Raw genomic sequence first — 20948 nt, forward strand, 5'->3', positions numbered from 1 at the left:
ATGTAGGGGTGTAACTAAAAGAGCATCTGGGCAGCACCACATTAACCAGTTCTGCCACAGAAAATACCTTCAGCTTAAAATGGCAACAGTGTTTTGTCCTAACGGCAGGCCTGCAACTTGGCTTCAAGAAACAATCCATGCCTTCCCTTGCTCATACACAATAACCCATAGGAGATCCTGCAGGCTCCCTCCCAGCCCAACTCTCCCACTCAGTGGCAGCAAAACGGGCTAATTGTGTTCTTAAAATCATCATCAACGGCCACCATACACGAGAGGCAGAGGTCACAGCTTGCCTTCCAGTGAAGCCACGAGGGGCTTGGGGGATCAAACAGAAGCAGCTCATTGCTTAAAGAGCGATTTTAGAAAGACCTCGATGGACACTGGCAAACAGCACATGTAATTTCTCTGCATAAAGCCGCCTTTTGCAACAGACTCCAAGCCCTTATGCTCGCTATCTGCCACTTACGCCTGGGGATGAAAAGGCAAGAGACATAAAACAGGGCAAAAACGATAGGAACGGTTTCCGAGATCTTTTTTGACAGCCGTTAAGGCTGTGTAATACACTGTGGCTCACTCCTGCACACTTCACTCATGCTTCACTGTCTTTTTCTCCTTTCGGCTAGCAGGGAAGAGTTTAGTTTACCTTGCTTCATGTAAAATAACATCAGGATGTCAACGAGCAGCAGAAGCTCGCAGAAGCGCGCTGGTCCACAGTGTGGGAAAAGCTTTGTGCAAAGCCACCCAGGACAAGGGGGCCGAGGAGCCATGCGGGACTGGGCTGCTGAGGGGCCTCAGCAGCGAAGTAACAAGGAACCTGCTCTTTCCTGTACTTTTAAAGGGTAAGACTTCTTACCCTTTAAAATGTGATATGCTACATCTAGCACAAGTGAAACACCATGGACTGCAACGCTGTTTGAATAGACAATAGCACTTACCCGCTACCTGCATTAAGTATCTCCCCTGGGAAGGCCTGGAAACATAAACTGAATCAAAACTCTGCCTTACACACAGCAAGAGGAATTTAAAGAGCCGCCTTTGCTCACACCTCTCCTGCTCAGGCCTGACGATGCCAGGCTTGAGTTTGCCTTTCATGGATGAATCATCCCAGACCAAGAGCAGACTCTGGCCCGCAGTAACTCCTAGGCAATTCAATGAGTTTATTGGGATCAGTATTTTTCTATTCGTATATGCACACAGAAAAGAGTAAAGGACAGAATCAGTCCTTTATTTCCTTCCTCAGACTGCTCCTCCCACCTCTGTTAATACCGAAACCTTCTTTAAAAGGGGTCACTGCAAAAGTGGGTCCTTATCAGGCACGGGAACTTCAGACCTACCATGAGCTCTGCTGTAACAAAGAGCTAGGCTTGCCCTGAACGTCAAGGTGAAAGCGCACAAGTATATTTACACTTATGATCCAGTTAAGTTTGTAGCCCATTTTCAGCATAAGCCTACGCTAGAAAAGTTATTTGTAATCAGAGTAGCACGGGCAGGCTGCAGGACTCCACCTCTTTGAAATACGCTCAGATCGGTCCAGATAACTGTTAGTGAAAGATGAAAAGCTTTGAAGTTCTTGAATCTGGCAACAAATGCTCTGCTATGTGAGGACAGAGATGTGGCTCCCATCAGTCTGTCACCTGCCAAGTCAAACCTCCCTCCGACGACTTTGCAAGTGTCCTGTGAAACAATTTCAGATTTTTCTCTTCCTCCCCTTCCCATAATGCTTGCACAAAAAGCCTCCCAAAGTAAAACAAGGACAGGATTAATTTATCTGGTTTGATTTTTGTTTTTTAACAAAAAAAGAGTTCAGGAAAATAACAGAGCCTTGCCCTCAGTATTCCTAAAGTCAATATAAAGAAACTTAATTGATGCAAAAGATCATTTACAATTGTCATGACTATGACAAAATTACCTTTACCTGCAGTAGAAACATACCCAGTCTTGCCACGTATCAGAGGTTGCACCAAGGACTTGAAGACCCCTTCTTCCAGCAGTTCTAGAGAAAGAAACTTCAAATTCATCCTCCAAAACAACCAGCTGACTCAGAAATCAGAACAACTCAAATATTAAGATTTGATTTCCCTGTAGGATTTCAGTTTGTTGAAGTAATCTGCAATATATCTACTAATAATAGAATAAAATGAATGAAATTACTGCAAATGGAGTAGCAGGGATTTAGAACTAGATGTAGAGTATAATTTAATTTTATAATAATCAGTTCATAAGCTACATCTTCATCTCAAACACCTTATTAATAAGAAAATTAAATTCAGGTGCAAACTAATGGCAAGGGGTTTTTTTTGTTTGTTTTTTGATTTTTTTGCCAGTTAGAAGCATTTCCCTTTGGAAAAATTAAATTAGTCTATTACTTTTTTAAACAAAGCATAGGAAACACCTCAATATACTGGTATCAAATAGCATTTGCATTAATACGAATATTATTATGCACTAATATGAATATGCATTAATAAGCAAAAATCTAAGCCAGTAATACTCTAGCCAAAGTAAAAATTTTATAAAAGTTACTCTTATTAGAACTTGAGTCTCTAGTAAGGATCTAGAGATATTAAGTGTGAGATAAGTTCAAAGCCTATATAAATGAAGGAAAGGAAGAAAAATAGGCTTTCATTTGAAAAAGAAACAAAAGAGAAGCTTAAGTCACTCCTACCTATATGACATGTACTTTTCTTCCAAAAACTAGGGAAAGCCAGATTTTGACTATACTAAGCCCCTGACGAAGAGAGCAGGATACACAGTATCACCAAAGACATTCTCCTTTTCTGAGTTGCATAAACTTTACACACTGATTCTTTCTTTAAGTCTCCTGAACACTTAAACCTCCACTCCATTTGGATAATTCCATCCATTCCTCAAACCTATCCTTGGTTTGTATTTTGGGTTGGCTACACGTTTGTTTTTTCTTTTGCCCCCTATCAGCATCTCAGTGCATTTTAATGGGATGATCATACTACTTGGTATTCGTGCTACTTGAAATACTTGTAGAAAAAAAGCCTGTATATATTGCAGAAAACATTGATGCCATAAATTCATGTTGTGGAGTTAGACACAAGATAAGAATGAGTTATAGAAACCCTAGAAGAACTGTTTAAACAAGAATGTCTCTATATTATGTAGATGAAAACCACTTGTATGATCTACGAAATGTATCTAGTAATAACTACGTAGTAATAAACCCCAGTTTCCGTGCATCTCCAGCTGATCAACCAGATGCACACAAAAGGGGTAATGACATTTTACAAAGGCACTGTATTTTTTCTGCTCTTTAAAAAATGTCTCGCAGTAGTTAATGGAATAAAAGCTCCTGTTAGATCCCGTTTCTAAGAACACAACCCAATACAGATGTGTGACGGGGGACGGGGGGTTGTTGTCGTGGATAAAAAGGAATACAGGCAAAGCTCATATGCAGATTTATGAAAAATAAATTTATTACATAACACCTTGTTTTTAACAATGTTTAATTTTTTTTATTCAGAATACTTGCGTCATTCATGTAAAATAGTTTGATACAGTACATTGTATGTAATAGTTTTTCCTCATAAATTCTAAGGCTCTCCTAACACCTTGACCCTTCGCTGTAAGAATGGCACCCCTAAACAACGTGTGAACATTTTAAAAAAATAATTAACTGAACAAAATTTAAAATCCACTACACCAAGCCGGTTCTCAAAATCATGACGAAATATCTGAATGGATGCCGCATCTTTTTAGGAAATATCATTCATGCTTTTTTAATCCCAAAGCATGCTCACAAATCATTAACAGCAACAGGAAAAAATAAAACACTGTCTATGACAATCATTTTAGTTTGTTTGCTGAACCAAACATGTTTATATCAATGACAACATACTTATTTTACTATCAAATAGCAGCTTTAATACCAGTCAAGTCATAGATTTAAAAACAAAAACAAACTTATGTTGGAAATTAATCTTTGGGAGGTCTGTAATTGCTGGAAAAAACGCAAACGTTTTCATGTTTTTAAAAAAATCTCATTGTAGCAATTGTGTTGGTCATAAAACATTGATCTATGTGGAAAATGAACCAACCCACAAAAGTCACTAAAAATAAATGTATATCAAAATTATCTCAATTGGAGTCATGGTTATTTTGCTTTTTTGCCATGTTAACATATACTGTATGCTTCAAGTACCAGTTCAAAGATGTTCTGTACTATTGGTCAGATAAAGTTGTTACATCAAGAGAATTCACCACATACGACAACAAAAATGCTTGCCCCTAGCACATTTCACAGCTTCAACTGCTACAGACTGTCACTGAAAAAAAATGCATCGGTCAGTCTGAACCATGTCAAGTAAACTATGGAAGTAGCATATCCACAACACAAACTGTGCTAGCACTTTCTTTTCAAGTCTAATCCAAAAACAGGTACAATTTGGGAGCCACTGCTCCATCCTGTGAGAAGTGGTGGAACTTGGCGACGAGACGTTTTGACGGTGGGGTTGTACAGTACATTCGTGTGGCCCAAGCCAGGTTCCAGGCAGGCAGCGGCACTGCCAGTCCCGCAGCATTAGCAACAGTGCATTGACATTATTCAGGTGCAGCTCAGTACCGGTGCGTCTGATGCGAGTACTGTGGAGGCTGCTGGGAGGTAGTTGAATATCCCATGCTGCTCTGTGGCTGTGATGTGCTTGGTCCAGGGTTGGGATAGGCAGCATGGGGATTGGAACGCTGCAAAGGGGCAAAGCAGAGGAAAATTAATCCTTCATAACAGGTAAAAGTGCAAGACAATTTGGTCTACCCATTTATTTCTTCAAGGGATACTACATGCCCACAGTCTCAAACCAGCTGCTCTTGAAAGGTTCTTTTAACTTAACTTACGTACAGTAGACGCAGATGTGAACATCAGCAATACCAGATTAGAAAGATGGACAGTTACCACTATGCAGTTACCCAGCCTCAATTACTTCCTGTGAAATGGCATCCATCACAACCAAACCTCCAGTCAACCCTCCAGAGAGCTATGGCACATCAGCATGCTAAAAAAGGCTACCACCAGTAATATCAGCAGTCTTCTCCACTCTGTCCCTTGCCCCTACCATGAAGGCATGCTGGGGCTGGAGTTCAGAACTGGGAATCTTGCTACGGATAAGCCACTCTGAGTTATGTGGGAGACTTCTGCATAAAAGGAATATGCTTACCATCCTTCTGCAGTGTCTATGAGGAAAGGCTGAGAGCTGTGATCGTTTAGGCTAAAGCGTCAGCTAACAGCAGCCTTACGAGAACTTGAAGGATAGTTAAAGATGACAGCCAAACTCCTCTCAGTGGCACCAAATATTTCACTTAATTCACTAACAGGCTAGTGTAGCACTGGAAGCACTTGTCCAGAGCAGCTCTGAAGTCTTCGTCTGTGGAGGTTTTCAAGACTCAGCTAAACAAAGCCATGGCTGATGTGATCTAGCAACAGCAACGGTTGTGCTTCAAGTGGGAGGTTGGACTGGATGCTCTCCAGAGGTCCCTCCTTTCAACCAATGTTTCTGTGATTATTTACTGAGTAGAGCATTCATCACTGCAAGAAGCTCTGAGCAAATCAGCAACAGCCTACTTCAGTTTTATCCTAAGAGTTAGTTGTTTACACAACATGTGTTATAAAGAAAAAAGGCCTGTATGTGGGGCTTTCAATATAAACATGTGACCACTTAATAATATTTAATGTAGTACATAATTTCCTTAAGTTACTGTGCTGTTTTACATTTGTTACATGTTAGTTTACATGCACAAAATCTTTGCAGCTTTTAGAGACTGCAGTGGTAGCTTCTGAACTCTTCATAACAAGACGCATTAGAATTGTTAGCAGAGGCGGCTCCTAGTAAAGGTCTGGGAAACTTCTCTACGGTCAGTATTCTAGGACTATGGCTTAGCTAACGACCTGAATATGTGAAACTATGGTGAACCAATATCTGAGAAAAGTAAAATATTAAAATAGTTTTAAAAGATGTTATAAATTAGAACATAAAATAATGAATAATAGCTCCCATTAATTTTTTTCTGCCATCCTGCGTTTAGAACAGAAACTAGATTCAGGATGTTGAGATAATGGCAAACATGGCAAAAAATAAGTCAAATTCTACTTAGGAACATATGCTCTTAGGACCGAGCTAATTCTCTAGGGGTGTACAGTGTGAAGGGGGAAGAAAGGGCTAGACCAACATTTACTGCCAGCAGCAATGAATCAGCACTGCTGAACTTTTTCTTCTGTGACATTTGCCTTCAGTCTTGAGAGAGGGACTAAGTCACTCATCGACAGAAGTGTCAGAGGGTCACCCCTGGGTCATCCCTCTCTGAACGAAAAATATAGGATGTGTTCAATGGCGCAAAAGTCCCTGAATGTTCTTTTTGCCCAACTGTGGCTCCTGTACACAGAAAAATGAAAAATATCGCAAGTTTAACCTTCTAAAAACTGACCATTCATGTCAGTTTTAAATGCTTTCTGCATCCTGACTTCTAAAATAGATTTTATTTTATAAGACAGGGCCAATTAAAAAATGCAATACTCTTTCATGCAACTGGCACAACAAATGGCTTTTGTTTAAGAACAGATGTAAATATCCAATCCTCTCTGAATACCAGTAAGATCCCAGAGAGTTATCACAAGCAAAAGCTCAGAGTAGAGGAATTGCTCCAATTTGTTTAGTCACATTGGCTTTGGGAGTGTCACATTGCAAATTCAAAGGAAAAATCAAGGAAGTCTACATACCACGTTATCTACTATTTTTATGCATGACAGAAAAGGACATAAGGTCAACTTGCTCTACAGAGAGTAATTTGACTTCTGAGTGGATGGAGAAACTGTCTTAGTAAGTCTTGCCCAGGAGATGGCAATCCTTCTTCACAAGCTTTATATGGTAAATTTGAGAGAACTAAGTAATGAACAAAGGGACAGGTGTTTGATTAAAACAGAGAGCTGTATTGTAGTATTTGTTTGCCATCTCCTCAAGTTGCAGGATCAGACGCAGAAAATTTAAGGGTTTTTTTTCAGGGAGACCTGAAACCACCCATAGGCAGCTTTTTACTGCTTTTGTTCCAGTGCCGGCAAGTTCACGTCTCGCCGTATTTTTGAGATGGCTTAATCAGAGCAAATCTGCTCCTTGCCTTCTTGTAAGGCTGGGGGGGGGGGGGGGGGGAGCTGCATTTTTTGAAAGCCAGGTGTTATGCCTTCTAGAGGGACAGCAAAAAGATTAGTCAGGAGTAGTCAAATCATTAGTAAGGGCAGCAGAAGTAGTAGTTATTACTCCAAGGCAAAACTATTCTGAAATTAAGGTTGTTGAAAAAGGCTGCCCCAGTAATAAGCCTTGGATGGGTATCAGAAAGCACAAAAGGGAACAGAGCCTACCTCAGTTTCGGTGAGTTGAAAACAATCCAGTCCCAACTCTCACCAAGGCAATTTGAGTTTTCTGATTTCTCAGCTAGCAGACCTCAGCTCTCACTCACAAAAGTGGCAGCCTAAGTTGGCTCATACTGCCAAGCTCTCATTTCATCTGCAGCAGCAAAATGAGGCGAAGGACATGCAAATAGGGCAAGTAAATGAGGCTCTCTGACCCAACCCATGCACCCTCTGCATCCATTTCTTTTAGATATATGAATCAATGTGAGTGCCTTCTTAAAAAGACACACATAGAACAGAAGTAATAGAAAGGAAAGATCCAGCTAAAAGGCCTGGACAGGGATTGACTTTGCAGCTTGTCAAATTAAAAGGGATGAATCTCCTGTAAGAGAGCATTCTGTGATGCATAATCTAACTCAAAGAAAGATTATATTTACATTTAGAGGCACCCCACACTGCTGCACCACAGTTAAGGCTTACCACAGTTTTAAGCTTTTCTATCTGGCTCTAAAAAACTACATCATACAAGGAGAACAACTTGAAAACTGATATGGTATTGATGTCCTGGGATAGATTTAGCAAAAGCACTTGGGGATTATCTCACAATAAAGCTCCTGAAAATGATCCTATTTTACACTTTTAGGTTTTTGCAAGTTTTGCACAGTGCTGAAAGTATATATAGATTTACATAAGGATGAGGGTCATGCCCCCGGGCAGCCTTTGAGGACATCTGGTACACTCAAGAACAAACTCTGAAACGCAGGATTTCAAAAGCCTTTGGTATTTATGGAGAAGCAGTACATCAAACTGTAAAAAGCAAGTTGACAGCAGCAGTTTTACTGCCAGACTTTTCTAACTCTCCCTAAGTTTTGCCAGTGAATACAAGCATAGCTAAGTTGCTTCCAGATTTTTTTTTTTTAAAGAAAAGGAATGGGAGAGACTATGCCTTTTTATCTTTAAATTAACTGAAAACACTGTCAGTGACTTCTCGCTTCCCCCTCTTTCAGTTACACTCAAGACCCTCTTCCGACTGGCCTTCTGCAATGTGCACTCCACGTGAACCAGTCTTTAACAGGCCCTACATGCTAACATTTCCTCCAGTATGCCTCCTCTTGAGATATTTTATTCCCTAGGCTTCCAAAATCTGTCACCTCTTTAGCTGCACATCATTTGGAAAGTCTTCCTCATTCCCCTTTCTTGTAATTTCTTAGCCTGCACTAGGTTCTGTCCTTAACTTTCTTCTCCCTCTATGACCTCTAAGCATAGTATCATCCAAAACCACAAACTCAAGTAGCATTACATAGGAAGACTCTCAGACATACCGCTCCAATTTCTTAGTGTTTAACCATAAGGTCAAATGCAGGAAGGCTAGAACACAGCTTTCAAGCTTTCCCAAGTCTTTTTTCTTTTTCTTCCCCCACCACTCCCTTTCTTCCACACTCATTGATTGCCACCACCTCACCTCTCTCTTCATACCTGTAACACTGGGATTACACAGCCTGAAATTTCTGCTGGTCTTCAAATACAGATAATGATAACATTATGCTAATTCTTTGCCATCCAAGATACTGCTTTCCAATCCATTTGCCCAACTAAAGCTCTTGCCCAGATCCTTACTTCATAATTTTTTTATTGCAACATCCTTTGCCTCATAACACTGCAGGCTTGTTCAAATAAGGAGTGGTATTTGAAGGTCATGAAGAGCTCCGCACAATAGGATCCTGGTCCACAACTAGCATTCTTTAATATGAAGGTAATAAATTAGTAGCTATAGTAATCCTAGATATTGATTTCCTTAAAACTAACTTAAAAAGCATGAGTATATGAATGGACGGGCAAACAGACAACAAAACTCATTTGATCTGAAAGATGCCAAAAAATACCAGCTAATACAGTGACACTTACAGAATTACTTCTTGAGGTTAAAAAACTACTGTTGCAAACATGAGTCTCAAAAACAAAATATATGGAAAAAAAAAAAAGAAAAAGAAACAAATACCTGATAGTCTGAGGTCATAATAAGTCCACCTGAGGTAGTGGTAGGAGGAACAACTCTCACTTTTTTCAGTGGGGGTCCCTGTGCGTGACTGTTGTCTTGGTTCCCTGGATGACCAGTTCCATTAGTATGGTTATTGCCCTGCTGCTGCTGCTGGTTCTTCTCAATTGTTCAAACACAAAGAAAAACTTCAACTCAAAAGCAGTACATGAAGTAGCAGGAAAACAGGAAACAGTGGGAAAGCCAGAGAAGCATGATTGTTCTGTTCTTCTAAATACTTACTTTGTCTCCTTTATCATCTGGTTCTTCTTCTGTTAAAAATTCTCGTTTTGGGTAAGGGATTTGACAACCTGCAAAAACACTGCCCCCCAAAAAAGTCTATTTATCACCATATTAGAACAGAATGGTTAGCCCTGTAAGATTTGCACTTCACCCATTCTAATTTCAAATTGCCTGAGCCATAGCTTAAAACCTATAACTAATGGAGAAGTTTTCCCTATCTTACTTTCATCATATTCTCAACTTCAGAAAACCTATTCATATTTATTTTAAATCTTCAGTCACCTCTGAAACTGTCATCTAAATTCCTGTTTTTCACAGTTTCTGGTGGTGAGGCTAGCGGCTGGAAAGGCAGACCACTTGTTACAAACCTGCAAGAGCATGAAGAGCTATCTTAACCCAGTTATAGTTTAATTCATAATCTCAGGTCCAGAAGTACACCATGGAAGGTCCATTGACTATTAATAAAACCATCTGTAACAAAACTTCAAAATACCTAGAAACTTCATCTGTCAATTCATATCTCATGGACCACATGAATTTGTCACTGCTGGTACAAATTCAGATTTATCTGCCCTTAATCAGTAGAATGTATTTCTAATGAAGTCTCTGTATAGCTGTTAGCAAATTATTCATGGTGAGCTCATATTAAAATGCCAACTTAAAATTGAGAAAAAGAAGCCAGAGGCTAATCTAAAAGCAGTTTCCACAAAAGCAAATCATTCACATGACAACATTAAACTACACAGGTCAGGAGCTGTTATAGATAATTTGGTAGGTTTTAGTGAAATAATGTCATTTTTTAATTAATTGCTATAAATATACATACCATATTTTATAAATTCCTCCCTAGATAATGGTAGAGAATGATACGCGGGATGTGCTAATAGCTTTTCTAAAAAGGTGTACGATCATGCTCTCTGGCTAGCCTTTTTGGTTTGGGGGGTTTTTTTTTGTTTTGTTTTTTCATTAAAAATGAAATCGTTCATTGTCCCTATATTTTCTTCCTTCTGTAAATCTCCCTGCGCAAACAAACAAACAAACAAAAGAGTGTCTAAAGCAAATGGATTTAAGCTGTGAAGGATGAAAGCAGGGAGACCCAGAGCCGACTTCCCCCACCCACTGAATTTACAACAAAGGCTAGGAGAGAAAAATGTAAACTAATTAGCCCGTGTCATCTGGCACCCTCGAGCAGGGCAGCGGACCTGCAGGCACCGCGCGGTTGTCTGCAAAGATCTGCAGCATGCATAATCAACCTGCCAGGGAATAATGAGATTAGTGCTGGGACTAATAGGATCAACGTTCCATAAAGCAAGAGATTAATAAGAATCTACTTAATTTTAAAAACCTCAAATGGCATTTTAGCAGTTATCGCTTTCTTTGGTTGTTAGACAGTGAGTGTTTAGCTCAATATTCACGAGCAGATATTTATAGCAGAGAGCAGACAAAAAGCACACGTTTCTAAGACATCTCCGGGTGTATTGATAGGTTAATAAACCAACCACTTACTCGGAGGTGGGAAGCGGATCTTCTAAGAAATAGGGATCCTGCATAGCCTGTTCTGAGGTAATTCTTTTTATTGGATCCATAGTGAGCAATTTCTGAAGCTACACAAAATTAAACATAAAAAGCTCTGCATTATCAGAACAGCTTACAAAAACCTCATTGCAGTATTCCTGAAAGATTAAGTGATAAGATTTGTCTGAATTCAAAATCCTTACCATAAACAGCAACAGCCACGTTCTCACCTGTTAAATACTCAATTTCCCATTGAACAACCACGTATTTTTACATATAAAGCCTGGAACGCTCAGTTCTGATCACAAATGTTCCAACAAAACCATTCAGAGAGTCTCCACAACATACCATCAGTTTTCACTTCCCACAAGAGGATCTAACATGCACGTATTCAGCCTGGTTTCTTCAGCTACACTGCCCTTAACAGGCAGTATCATCATAGCCATTTACTTTCAAATTTAATAACTCTCAGCAACTGATAAACAAATGTGATTCCACATTCATTATTGCTCGTTATTTAGTACTCTCATATCAGTACAAATCCACTGTAAACCACAGTATTATAAAACCATAATATAAAGTCCCTCCTTAGAAATCTTCATGCCATAAAAGAAAGTGCAATCAACACACATTAGAAAAACTCAGCTGGCCAGAAAAATAGATGCTAGAATGGGTGACAAAGTTATCTGTTCTGAAGCATGTGGACTCTCAGACACATCTGCTTGTTGAATGCTGCTTCAAAGAGGAGTTGTGCAAAATCTTGAATTTTAGTTGGGTTTTTTTTTTGCACATCATGATGCAAAAGCGCTACAGAAGTGTAGCGATGATGATGCCTCCATAAGCTTGTCAAGTCTGAGCTCTGCTGGAGTTTCTCTATCACTTCAAGACCTCAACCTTGATCTCTGTAACAACTGCTGAATCACATCAACTACATGAAAAAAAAATATTTCCCAAATGCATGCCTTTGCTTAAAGACAATGAAGACGATGAAGTATGAATATGCAGAAGACAATGCAAAATAAAATATTTTACAAAATATATAGTTGAACTGAGTTCAACTAAAAACCCAGCAGAACCTTCCCCGCTGAGAAAGCACCTCTCACCCTGGTGGGAAGTGTTAACTGAGGGCTAAGCAGCACACTTGGTATTTGTTCCATACCTAACATTTTTAAAAGGCATACAAAATGTTTCAGTAATAGGCGGCAGAGCAAAAAATCTTAAGGTAATACATGTAGGTGAGAATTTTAAAAAGCAAACTGACCTAGCCAAAGTGAAATGAAAAATTTATATGAAAAGAGTTACAAATATTCCTACTTAAAAGTATGTACTGTGAGGAATGCGTAGGATACGTAGCCAGAAACTCATCTTGAGTAACTTCAAGTACCACCAGACACGAAATCTAAATTCAGCACAACATAAAAGATTGATAGGCAATTCTAAAAACAACCATAGTACTGTTTTTACTGTTCTGCTCTCATTTTGCACATACACAAACATATCAGAGGCTGGCTGAGCTTTATACATTTGTCACTGTGACATCTCAACAGTGATTTTCAGTAAAAACACATTAGAAATATCACGCTCTCTCCAAATGTGTCAGTGTTTTTTCTCTTTTTTAAGAATAGCAAACCAGAGTGATTTTTTTAATTTAACTCTAGCATTGAAATAGCAGTGATGCCTTCTAAAATCAAATGCCTCTTATTCAAAAGATCTGGTGCATACACACATATTTCTCCCTGTCCACCAATAGTTGCTTTGTGGAAAGCAACGTATATGGGCAGAATTAGATGATCTTCAGATACTCTGCACAAAAAAATGCTAAACAGTGAATCTTCATGTTTTGCCACGGAATACAGCATCCAATGCAAAACTAAACCATGACGTATTGCTCTTGGCATTGCTCTTTAGAAGAAATGCTAGGCTTTCAATTTACTTTTTTATTTATTTTTTAGTACAGATCTAACAAAAAGGGTAAAAACTACATGTGAAAACAGCATTCATTTCACATTTAGTCTTCATACTTTTCATGGGATGAAATTCACCCTTCTATAAAGATCTACAATGTCATGGTCTATGTATAAGCTGTTCACCTCCTTCCACTAGCTATCAGGTGAGCATACACAACAAAGGTGCACACCTCTATGCTGCAGGCAGCTGGAGTTAGAAAGTACATTTCCTCTCCTCAGCCTTAATTTCAATCACAGGGTTAAGAACATAATAAACATGTATTAACATCATCAATCCAGCTTTGCTTTTGCACCATCAGCTAGGACTCACAATAAGAATTTTCAGCTCTCCGAGTCTGCATGTGGTTTTTGTAGAGTATCAGCTTGAATAGAACAATTCTTGTTCTCTCAAACAGTTCAAAAGTAATCCCAGGAGCCAAAAAAGGGGAAGGAAAAAGGGGAAAAGATTGCCAGTGTGCTGAATAACATAACAAGAGCATAAAATAATAGCAAAATTCTGGCAGCTCTTCTGGCAATTAGGTTATAAAGCCGTCCAGCACATATTGACAAGATGTGAATAAACTTGGTCACAGTCAGCAAGAGAAAACAAATCATGAGAAAAGATTAATGACTGTGTAACCATCACCATGCGGGAGGGATCAAAACTCCTATTTTACTCCCTTGTTCAGGGCACCTAAGAGCACAGAAGTGAATCTTTTACCTAGTGCTACAAATATTTTCTAGTAGAAACTGGAAGACTAGAAGATCACCCAGCTAAATGCAGTGTATTTTATACAACTTTGTGATGGCATACTGTATTTTATACAACTTTGTGATGGCATACTGTCGGCAGTGGGACCATCACTCTGCACTTGACATGGACCGCTGTAACCAGGTAGATGAAGCATCACTCATTTTATATGGCATAAACATATAAATAGAAAAAAAAAAAAAACAGAAGAGGAAAGAGAGTAGAAAAAAATGTAAGCAGGAAAAGCAGGAAGGAACTAAAGTTGTCCCATGTAACTTAAGTTCTGCATGAGAAAAGGGACCAAGTGCATGAATGTCAGTAAAGAACGAAAAATTCTGGTTAAATCGAGTTGGAAAATCAAAACAGTTTCATCATTAGCAATCACAACAATCTAGAGATTTACCAGTCTTGGAATTATTAGTTTTGGGATACTTCACAATTCAAGATGGACACAAGAACAATGTTTTATCTGTTTCTATCCAGAGACTAATGGGGCAGTAAGACAGCTTCTGAAAGAATAAGATCTCAGAGCACATCTAGAGGAACTGGGGTAGCAAGAGATGCACTGAACCACCTCAGGCTCTGATGGAGGGATTTAACTAATTCTTCTGCAGTTCAGCTCAGCCTCAAACCATGAGGCTACAAACCTACAACACCTTCCAATTTTAACGGCTTTTGAACAGAGTTCTGAGATGATACTTGTGAAAGACCAAGCTTTCGTAATGCAACCTGATTTTCAGCAGAATGGCTCTGACAGCAGTTAGTAGAAACCTAAGAGGATCTTACTAGAATTAACTACAAACTTGACTGAACTTCCCTCCTGCTCCCATAGCCACGAAATAACATGGCTATGTCCATGCTATTAAATACTCTGGTTTTTAGCTCCAGTACTAATGATGGATTTTCATCCACACTTTTGCATGAGACTAGCTCCCTCAATATTGGTGTTGTTGAGGGGAGGTGGGCAGAGGTCCAAAGCAAACTCAGTGGGTGAGCTAACTGTGGTGGGCGCAGCGCATTCAATCAAAGGTGCATGTTCAGCTCCCATCCTGGTCCTTCTCTTTGGTACCAACAGACACGGCCAAGGATGGAAGGGTAGCAGGCAAGGCCTGTTTCAATATGCCACTGTACTTCCATGTGTTCAGTGTCTGCCTAAGAGGAGCAGGTGGAGGAAGGAAGAAAGAGAGAGAGAATGACACTTTTCTTCAGGTAAGAGCCAACGGAAACCTGTTTTAAAAGCGGATAGCAAGTTTCAGTCCAACAACTATCCAACCTATGTCAAAAGCTCAATTCTAAAACAAAGCAGACAGCTATGCACTAGGAGACACTGGACCCCACAATACCCAGCTGTATGGAAGCCACGGCCAGCCCTGTCACGGAGAACATCCCAGCTTCTGGCACCAAGCAGAAAAGGAGCAAAGAGAAGCAATTCCAGAAGAATTCAACTTTCAGTTATGAACTAAGTACGCAATGCCACCAATGTTCTCACTTGCAAGGTTCCCAGTAGGATTTTAGCCCTTGCCCTATGGAAAAGGGCAGCATTCCTTGATTTTGCATTTTAATGTAGCCACTGCTTTTTGGTATAAATCCAAGCATATTGAATAAAAATACTGAAGACATTCAAGCAGTCATCCTGCTTTGATACTACAGGGAGAAAAGAAAAAAACATAAAAAGTGTTTTAACCTACTCTTACGTAATTATTTTGTGTCCAACTTTGCTGTTTTACTAAAAACAATTTGTAAACTTGCAAGATTGGGAAACCGGATGAGAAATTGCAGATTAGTTTGTCCAGACCACTCACAGCTCTTAAAAGACGTTAGTTCAGAGAAAGACTTTTTTTATGGCCTGCCAAGATGCATAGCAAAGCCTGAATTACCCAGTAAATTTTACTTAAGCTTGGTGGCAAGCCCTCCACAGCACAATGGAGAGTGGCATAGCCACTTCAGATAAGTTTAAAATTGAGGTTTTTAAATTAAATATTAAGATAAACAGAGGTATTACAGTATTCTCTGTGATCTTTAGTTTAAACTTTTTTTAAAGCTGCCTCGACATTTTTAATATTACATTCTCAATGTGTTACTGAATTTTGTATAGAAAATACCTATCTGTACTACAGAAGCTGTCAGAGAGGGAACAGATGTCGGGAACCACGCAAAAGAATTAAAAACGAACTCTGTTGCTTCCAGCAAAGTAGGAGAAATGGTTGAGGAACAGGTGGAAGGGGAAGGAACTGGCAGTGTTATGCAGATTTTTGCACAGATCAGATTTTTATCTCAGATTGCCCAACTGTGATATAAAAATCTACTGCAACTGATTTTTAATAGGCAGAATTGATGTAGATTTTTCTCAACTATCCATTACTAGCAATAGTTACCCACTTCTGGATTTTAGTACAGCTAAGTAAGGTTAATTTTGAGAGATCTGGACTCTAAATATGTCAGAAGTCAAATTTGTAGGTGACAGGCAGCACATCTGTTCTCAAAGAAGAAGGTGGAATTAGAAAGGTAAGTACTTATGCTTACATAAATATAATTTTAGAGAACATCTGCCTAGAGTGATAGATAAGAAAGATTTGCAAATTTGCTCCCTTAATTTGGTTCACTTAGAGTCTGAGGATGAGTTTTTATATTCAAATCCCAGTCTGTTTGGAATACCATATTCAACAGATACTTCATGTCCACTGTTTTTTGCTTACTAAATTACTTAATAATAACTTCCACAAATATTATATATATTTTGATAGGAATATTAGATATTATCTACCTGCTATATCAAATATATCTTAAAAAGTGTATATTCTCATACTAAAACATTATATAAACATATTGGTAAATACTAAAAATGTATTTATGAAGCTCTGTTATAAATAGCCACATGGTAAAATCTGGATTGAACATGGGCAAAATGGGATGGAGCCTGTTTTGCCTGTGTATAAAGGCTCTTCAGTTCTCTGCATACCGCCATAAGCTAATTAGTATGACACACAAATATACTGACCACCCAGCAACATATAAAAGTGAGCTTCCAGTTCTGCTAGGGTTAAAAACAACAACCGACAACAACAACAACCCACAATGGTTTAGTTCCTCCTCTCTCTACAAGAGGGGACTTGTTTCCCTGCTTTTGTTAACATATCTTTTGTATTACACCAAATTTTATTTTAACCCTAAAGAGTGGATACGCTTCACAGTAAATAATGCATAATCGTACAACCTTCAGGTAACTACCTGCAATGATTACTTGATTTGCCTGATGAATTTTTTGTTTGTTCTAAATCTAAACCTTGAACATACATTTACCGGGTGCAGTATAACTCACTATCTGCTTGGAAACCCCCATTCAGAAAATGCTTGTGGTGTGCATCTCAGCAAGAATGTTGCCTCAGCACTTCTTTGACTGAAGGATAAATTTCAAAATTTATACAAAAGAAAAAGTACTAAACAGAAAAAAGTAGGTTGCTTAAGAACCTTTGGGTCCAGTCATCACATTGGGTATATGTGCAGCTTCAAATGACTTGAACAAAAGATTCATATCCTCAGACAACCAGGCCTCTTAACCATTTTTCACAAGAAAGCTAGCTACTAAGGAACAGAGCAACCAAGGAGATGTACTAACATGTTCAAATCTCAACTCACGTTTTTGCAAAGTGCATGAAGTTAAGCTTAATAATGAATATATAAAAATTATGCATTCAGGAATATTTTAAAAATAAAAAAAAGGCTTTTAAAAGTATGCAGCAAAGCAGCAAAACGCTTAAGAGTTGCAGTAACACTGCAAATACAACTATAAACTTATCATGGCTATTAAAAACTGAAAACTTCTCACATACTGCATTCTGGAACTAATCCAATGAATGACTCATAGAATCATTTTACTGATATGAGAAAATGAAGTGTTTTGCAGTTTTCAGTTTGCAAAGTATCAGTTATTTTGGGAGTACTGAAAATAAAATTAGTCACCGACTATTTGGCACCAGCTCAACACTCAATTTGAACAATTATAACTTACATGAAGGTTTTTGTTTTTTAATAAATGCAGGAACTTACCAAGTGGAATGCCTTACTATCCGGCTTAACTTTATGTTTTTCCATGTATTTGATAAGGCTGCAGTTGGTATACCTGGAGAAAGAAAAAAAACGTAAAATTTCTAATATTCAAATCAGCGATACTGGAAAATTTACTTAGTACTCAAGACACTTTAATAAGAATAGATTAGCTTCGCTGCTAATACCTTAAAGCAGGGAAAAAACACAACTAACCACACCAGAAGACTGCTTAAAAATCATTCAAACAATACAAAAAGGCATCTGTTTTCTTCATATGCTTGTAATTGTAAAGACAGGTCATGTCCATGAAAGAAAGCACACTTCTAAGTCACATACAGACATCAAACTATCATTTGGATTTAAACTGCCTTTCAGCAATTGCATTACTGTATCAGTCTAGACAGTTTTATTCTGCATATTTCTACCACCAGCGAACATGGAGATAAATACTAAGTTCATCTTAACACTGTCCTACAATGCATGTGTTTTTTCAAGAATACCAATGAATTCAATTTTTTGAATAAAAGCTCAGAAATACGGTTTTAAAATGGTTTGTTGCAGTAGCATAGTAGATGCAAGAAAAGTGTATAACTACAGCCAAAAACCTCTCAATTTGATCGGCACGGAAACAACAAGGCAACAGTGGCAAGGTCTTATACGAGGGCATTTCACTCTGGCAACGTGACAGCAAAACTTTAAGGTAGTCTTTTCTTTAGTCTTCATATACTACCCTAGGCCCCAAGACTGACGATTATACCCATAGTTTTTTGGACACAGCATCAGGCTGCCAGGTCTTTTTTATGCAGCTACCACACAAGAATAATTTCCACTACTATAGACGTGGAAACAGCTGTGAAAAGCTGTGCTTAGCAATCTTCAGAGCTATCCAGGGTCTTACAGACACCAGCGATTACACATGCCACTTTGCCATTTACAGTCAGCGTCTGACTATTTCGCTGTGATTCACACCAATGCAATAGGCCAAGTTCACCATTAAAAAACAAATTTCTTTTTCTTTCTTCCCAGCCTAAGTCATAATTATTGCATAGTCATCGTGTAGCATCTACACACAAAACAACCTCAGCCACAATAAATTAAGAGTGGGAGGGAGAGGGAAAATACACTCGCTCAAGAAAGCTCAGATAAACACAGACTTACGTGTTTCTCCGGAAATCTTTCATTAAAGTTGAATGTTCAGGCATCTTTTTTATGTCCTCCCAGTCTTTATCTGCAAAAAAAATCAACATCTGTTAGTACTTTTTGTTTTCTTCCCCCCTCCCCCCGAGTAAAACACAAAAGCTTTCAAAGCATCTCTGAAACCTTGATTTTTTTCATTGCACTTCTCTAATGTTGCAGCTACTTTATCTTTGTATTCCTTGACTCACATTCCTCCATCACCTTTTCACAATAAACCTAAGGAACACCTAAAAGGTATTCCAATTATGTGCTGATTAACTCAAGGACTTTCAAAAACAACTGCCAGCTACACTGAAGATTGCTTTATGCATAAAGACAACACAGAAGAAAAATGACAGCCATTTTACTTGCATCCTTCATGCATCCTAATTTATTTAGGAACAATAATGATTTCTGTATAGAAGTACAGATTCTAGTAAAGACTGTAACTTCTAAGAGATTTTTATTTTGATAGCACTGTGTTTAATAATAGAAAAAAATCACAGAGGTACAGTGTAAATCTGTCAGCTCTAACAGAGATACCAAAACTACTCAGAAAGGGTTTGCCAACAAATGGTTTACACTAAGTAACATTAACATACTCAAATTAAAGAATATTAAGCCCCTATGTGGATGTCATAGGAAGCAAAAATGTCTATAATCCACTGCTGCATAATCATAGGCTGCAAACTGAGAACTAAGGCCACTCCTCTAACAAAAAAGGCAGTCAGCATGACTGACTGACTTGCACTGACTTTTACATGTTAAATTCTTATATGAAAGTACTCAATCAAAAACCAGGAAGCCTTAGTTCTCTATCTGAGAGCCAAATAAGACCATCGACACAAATTAAGGCCATTTACTCATGAATGAATGTATCAAAGCACAGGCCAAACATGCTTTAACTCATCTACAGAGGCAAGTTATGAAATTAAGCTGAAAGGCATTTTCAGCACATTAGCTTCTCATCAGTGACACGTTCACAGCCAGACAGGAGTGTGCACACAAGTGCATGCTGTGAGTTGCTTGATAAACCCAGGTTCAAATTAGCAGCATATCAAATTGTAATCTATTTGTGTACTTATACCTCTAAAATGGATTAACTAATGCATGCTAAATTCATAACCTATGCCTTTGCATGCAGCAGTTACACAGACATTTATTTCTGGCCCAGAAAGCCCCTACAGCACAGACCACTAGGTCCTGGCACAGTGTACCGAGCAAGGGCTTCTTGCTCTGTTCTTGCACTCCTCCCTGAGCACCCACCACGGCCACTGTCCCAGGCAGGGGCCTGGGCTGCACGAACCCTTGTTCTGACCAACTACAGCTGTTCTTATGTTCTGTCCTTTGATCATACCTTCCCTGCGCAGACAAACCCTGAAACGGATTTAAAAGTAAAACAAGAAATTCACCACCACCACACCCTGGCCCCAAACGTATTGTGCTCTGCAACTCCTAAGCAAAGCCTGTGGACAAGCATTTTGTCTCAATTCAAATCTTTACGAAGACTTAGCACAATTACAAAACACTAGAAGCTCAAAAACACTAAATAACAAATGAGTGGAGATTCCTTTTGTTTTCCACTTGCTCTATTTTTTCCCCATCTCTCATAAGGACATAAGGCGAAACTGTTTCAATTACGGAAAATGTCAAATAAAGAGCAAAAAAGAATTTGCTGCAATTAAATGAAAATAATACTTTTTGGTAAGAACCAAAGACCTTCAAATCAAATGCAAACCATTAGACAGCACTACTTAAACCTATCACAAACCACAGTATCATCTGACAAAGACAAAATAGGCCTCAAATGACGATACACATAAGAAAAGGGTAAAAATCCAGGCAAAGAGCAAAAAAGAAAAGTACTTAACACAT

General features: G+C 38.6%; 1 protein-coding gene across 4 annotated transcripts in view; it reads right to left on the bottom strand.

Moving 5' to 3' along the window:
* Positions 1-3419: 3419 nt before the first annotated feature.
* Positions 3420-20948, bottom strand: part of CDK8 (cyclin dependent kinase 8) — an 87515-nt gene continuing 69986 nt past the window's right edge. For 3 of the 4 annotated variants that reach the window (XM_064504991.1, XM_026108893.2, XM_026108895.2), the window contains 6 exons: positions 19056-19125; positions 17898-17970; positions 11145-11242; positions 9639-9717; positions 9360-9518; positions 3420-4707 (listed from right to left, as the gene is read on the bottom strand). In XM_064504991.1, coding sequence (XP_064361061.1) covers positions 4582-4707; positions 9360-9518; positions 9639-9717; positions 11145-11242; positions 17898-17970; positions 19056-19125 — 605 coding nt within the window. In that variant the 3' untranslated portion in view covers positions 3420-4581. The remainder of the gene's footprint in view (positions 4708-9359; positions 9519-9638; positions 9718-11144; positions 11243-17897; positions 17971-19055; positions 19126-20948) is intronic. The other variant, XM_026108894.2, reaches the window with a different exon arrangement.

The sequence above is a fragment of the Dromaius novaehollandiae genome, chromosome 1, assembly GCF_036370855.1.
Source record: "Dromaius novaehollandiae isolate bDroNov1 chromosome 1, bDroNov1.hap1, whole genome shotgun sequence".
Lineage (NCBI taxonomy): Eukaryota > Metazoa > Chordata > Aves > Casuariiformes > Dromaiidae > Dromaius > Dromaius novaehollandiae.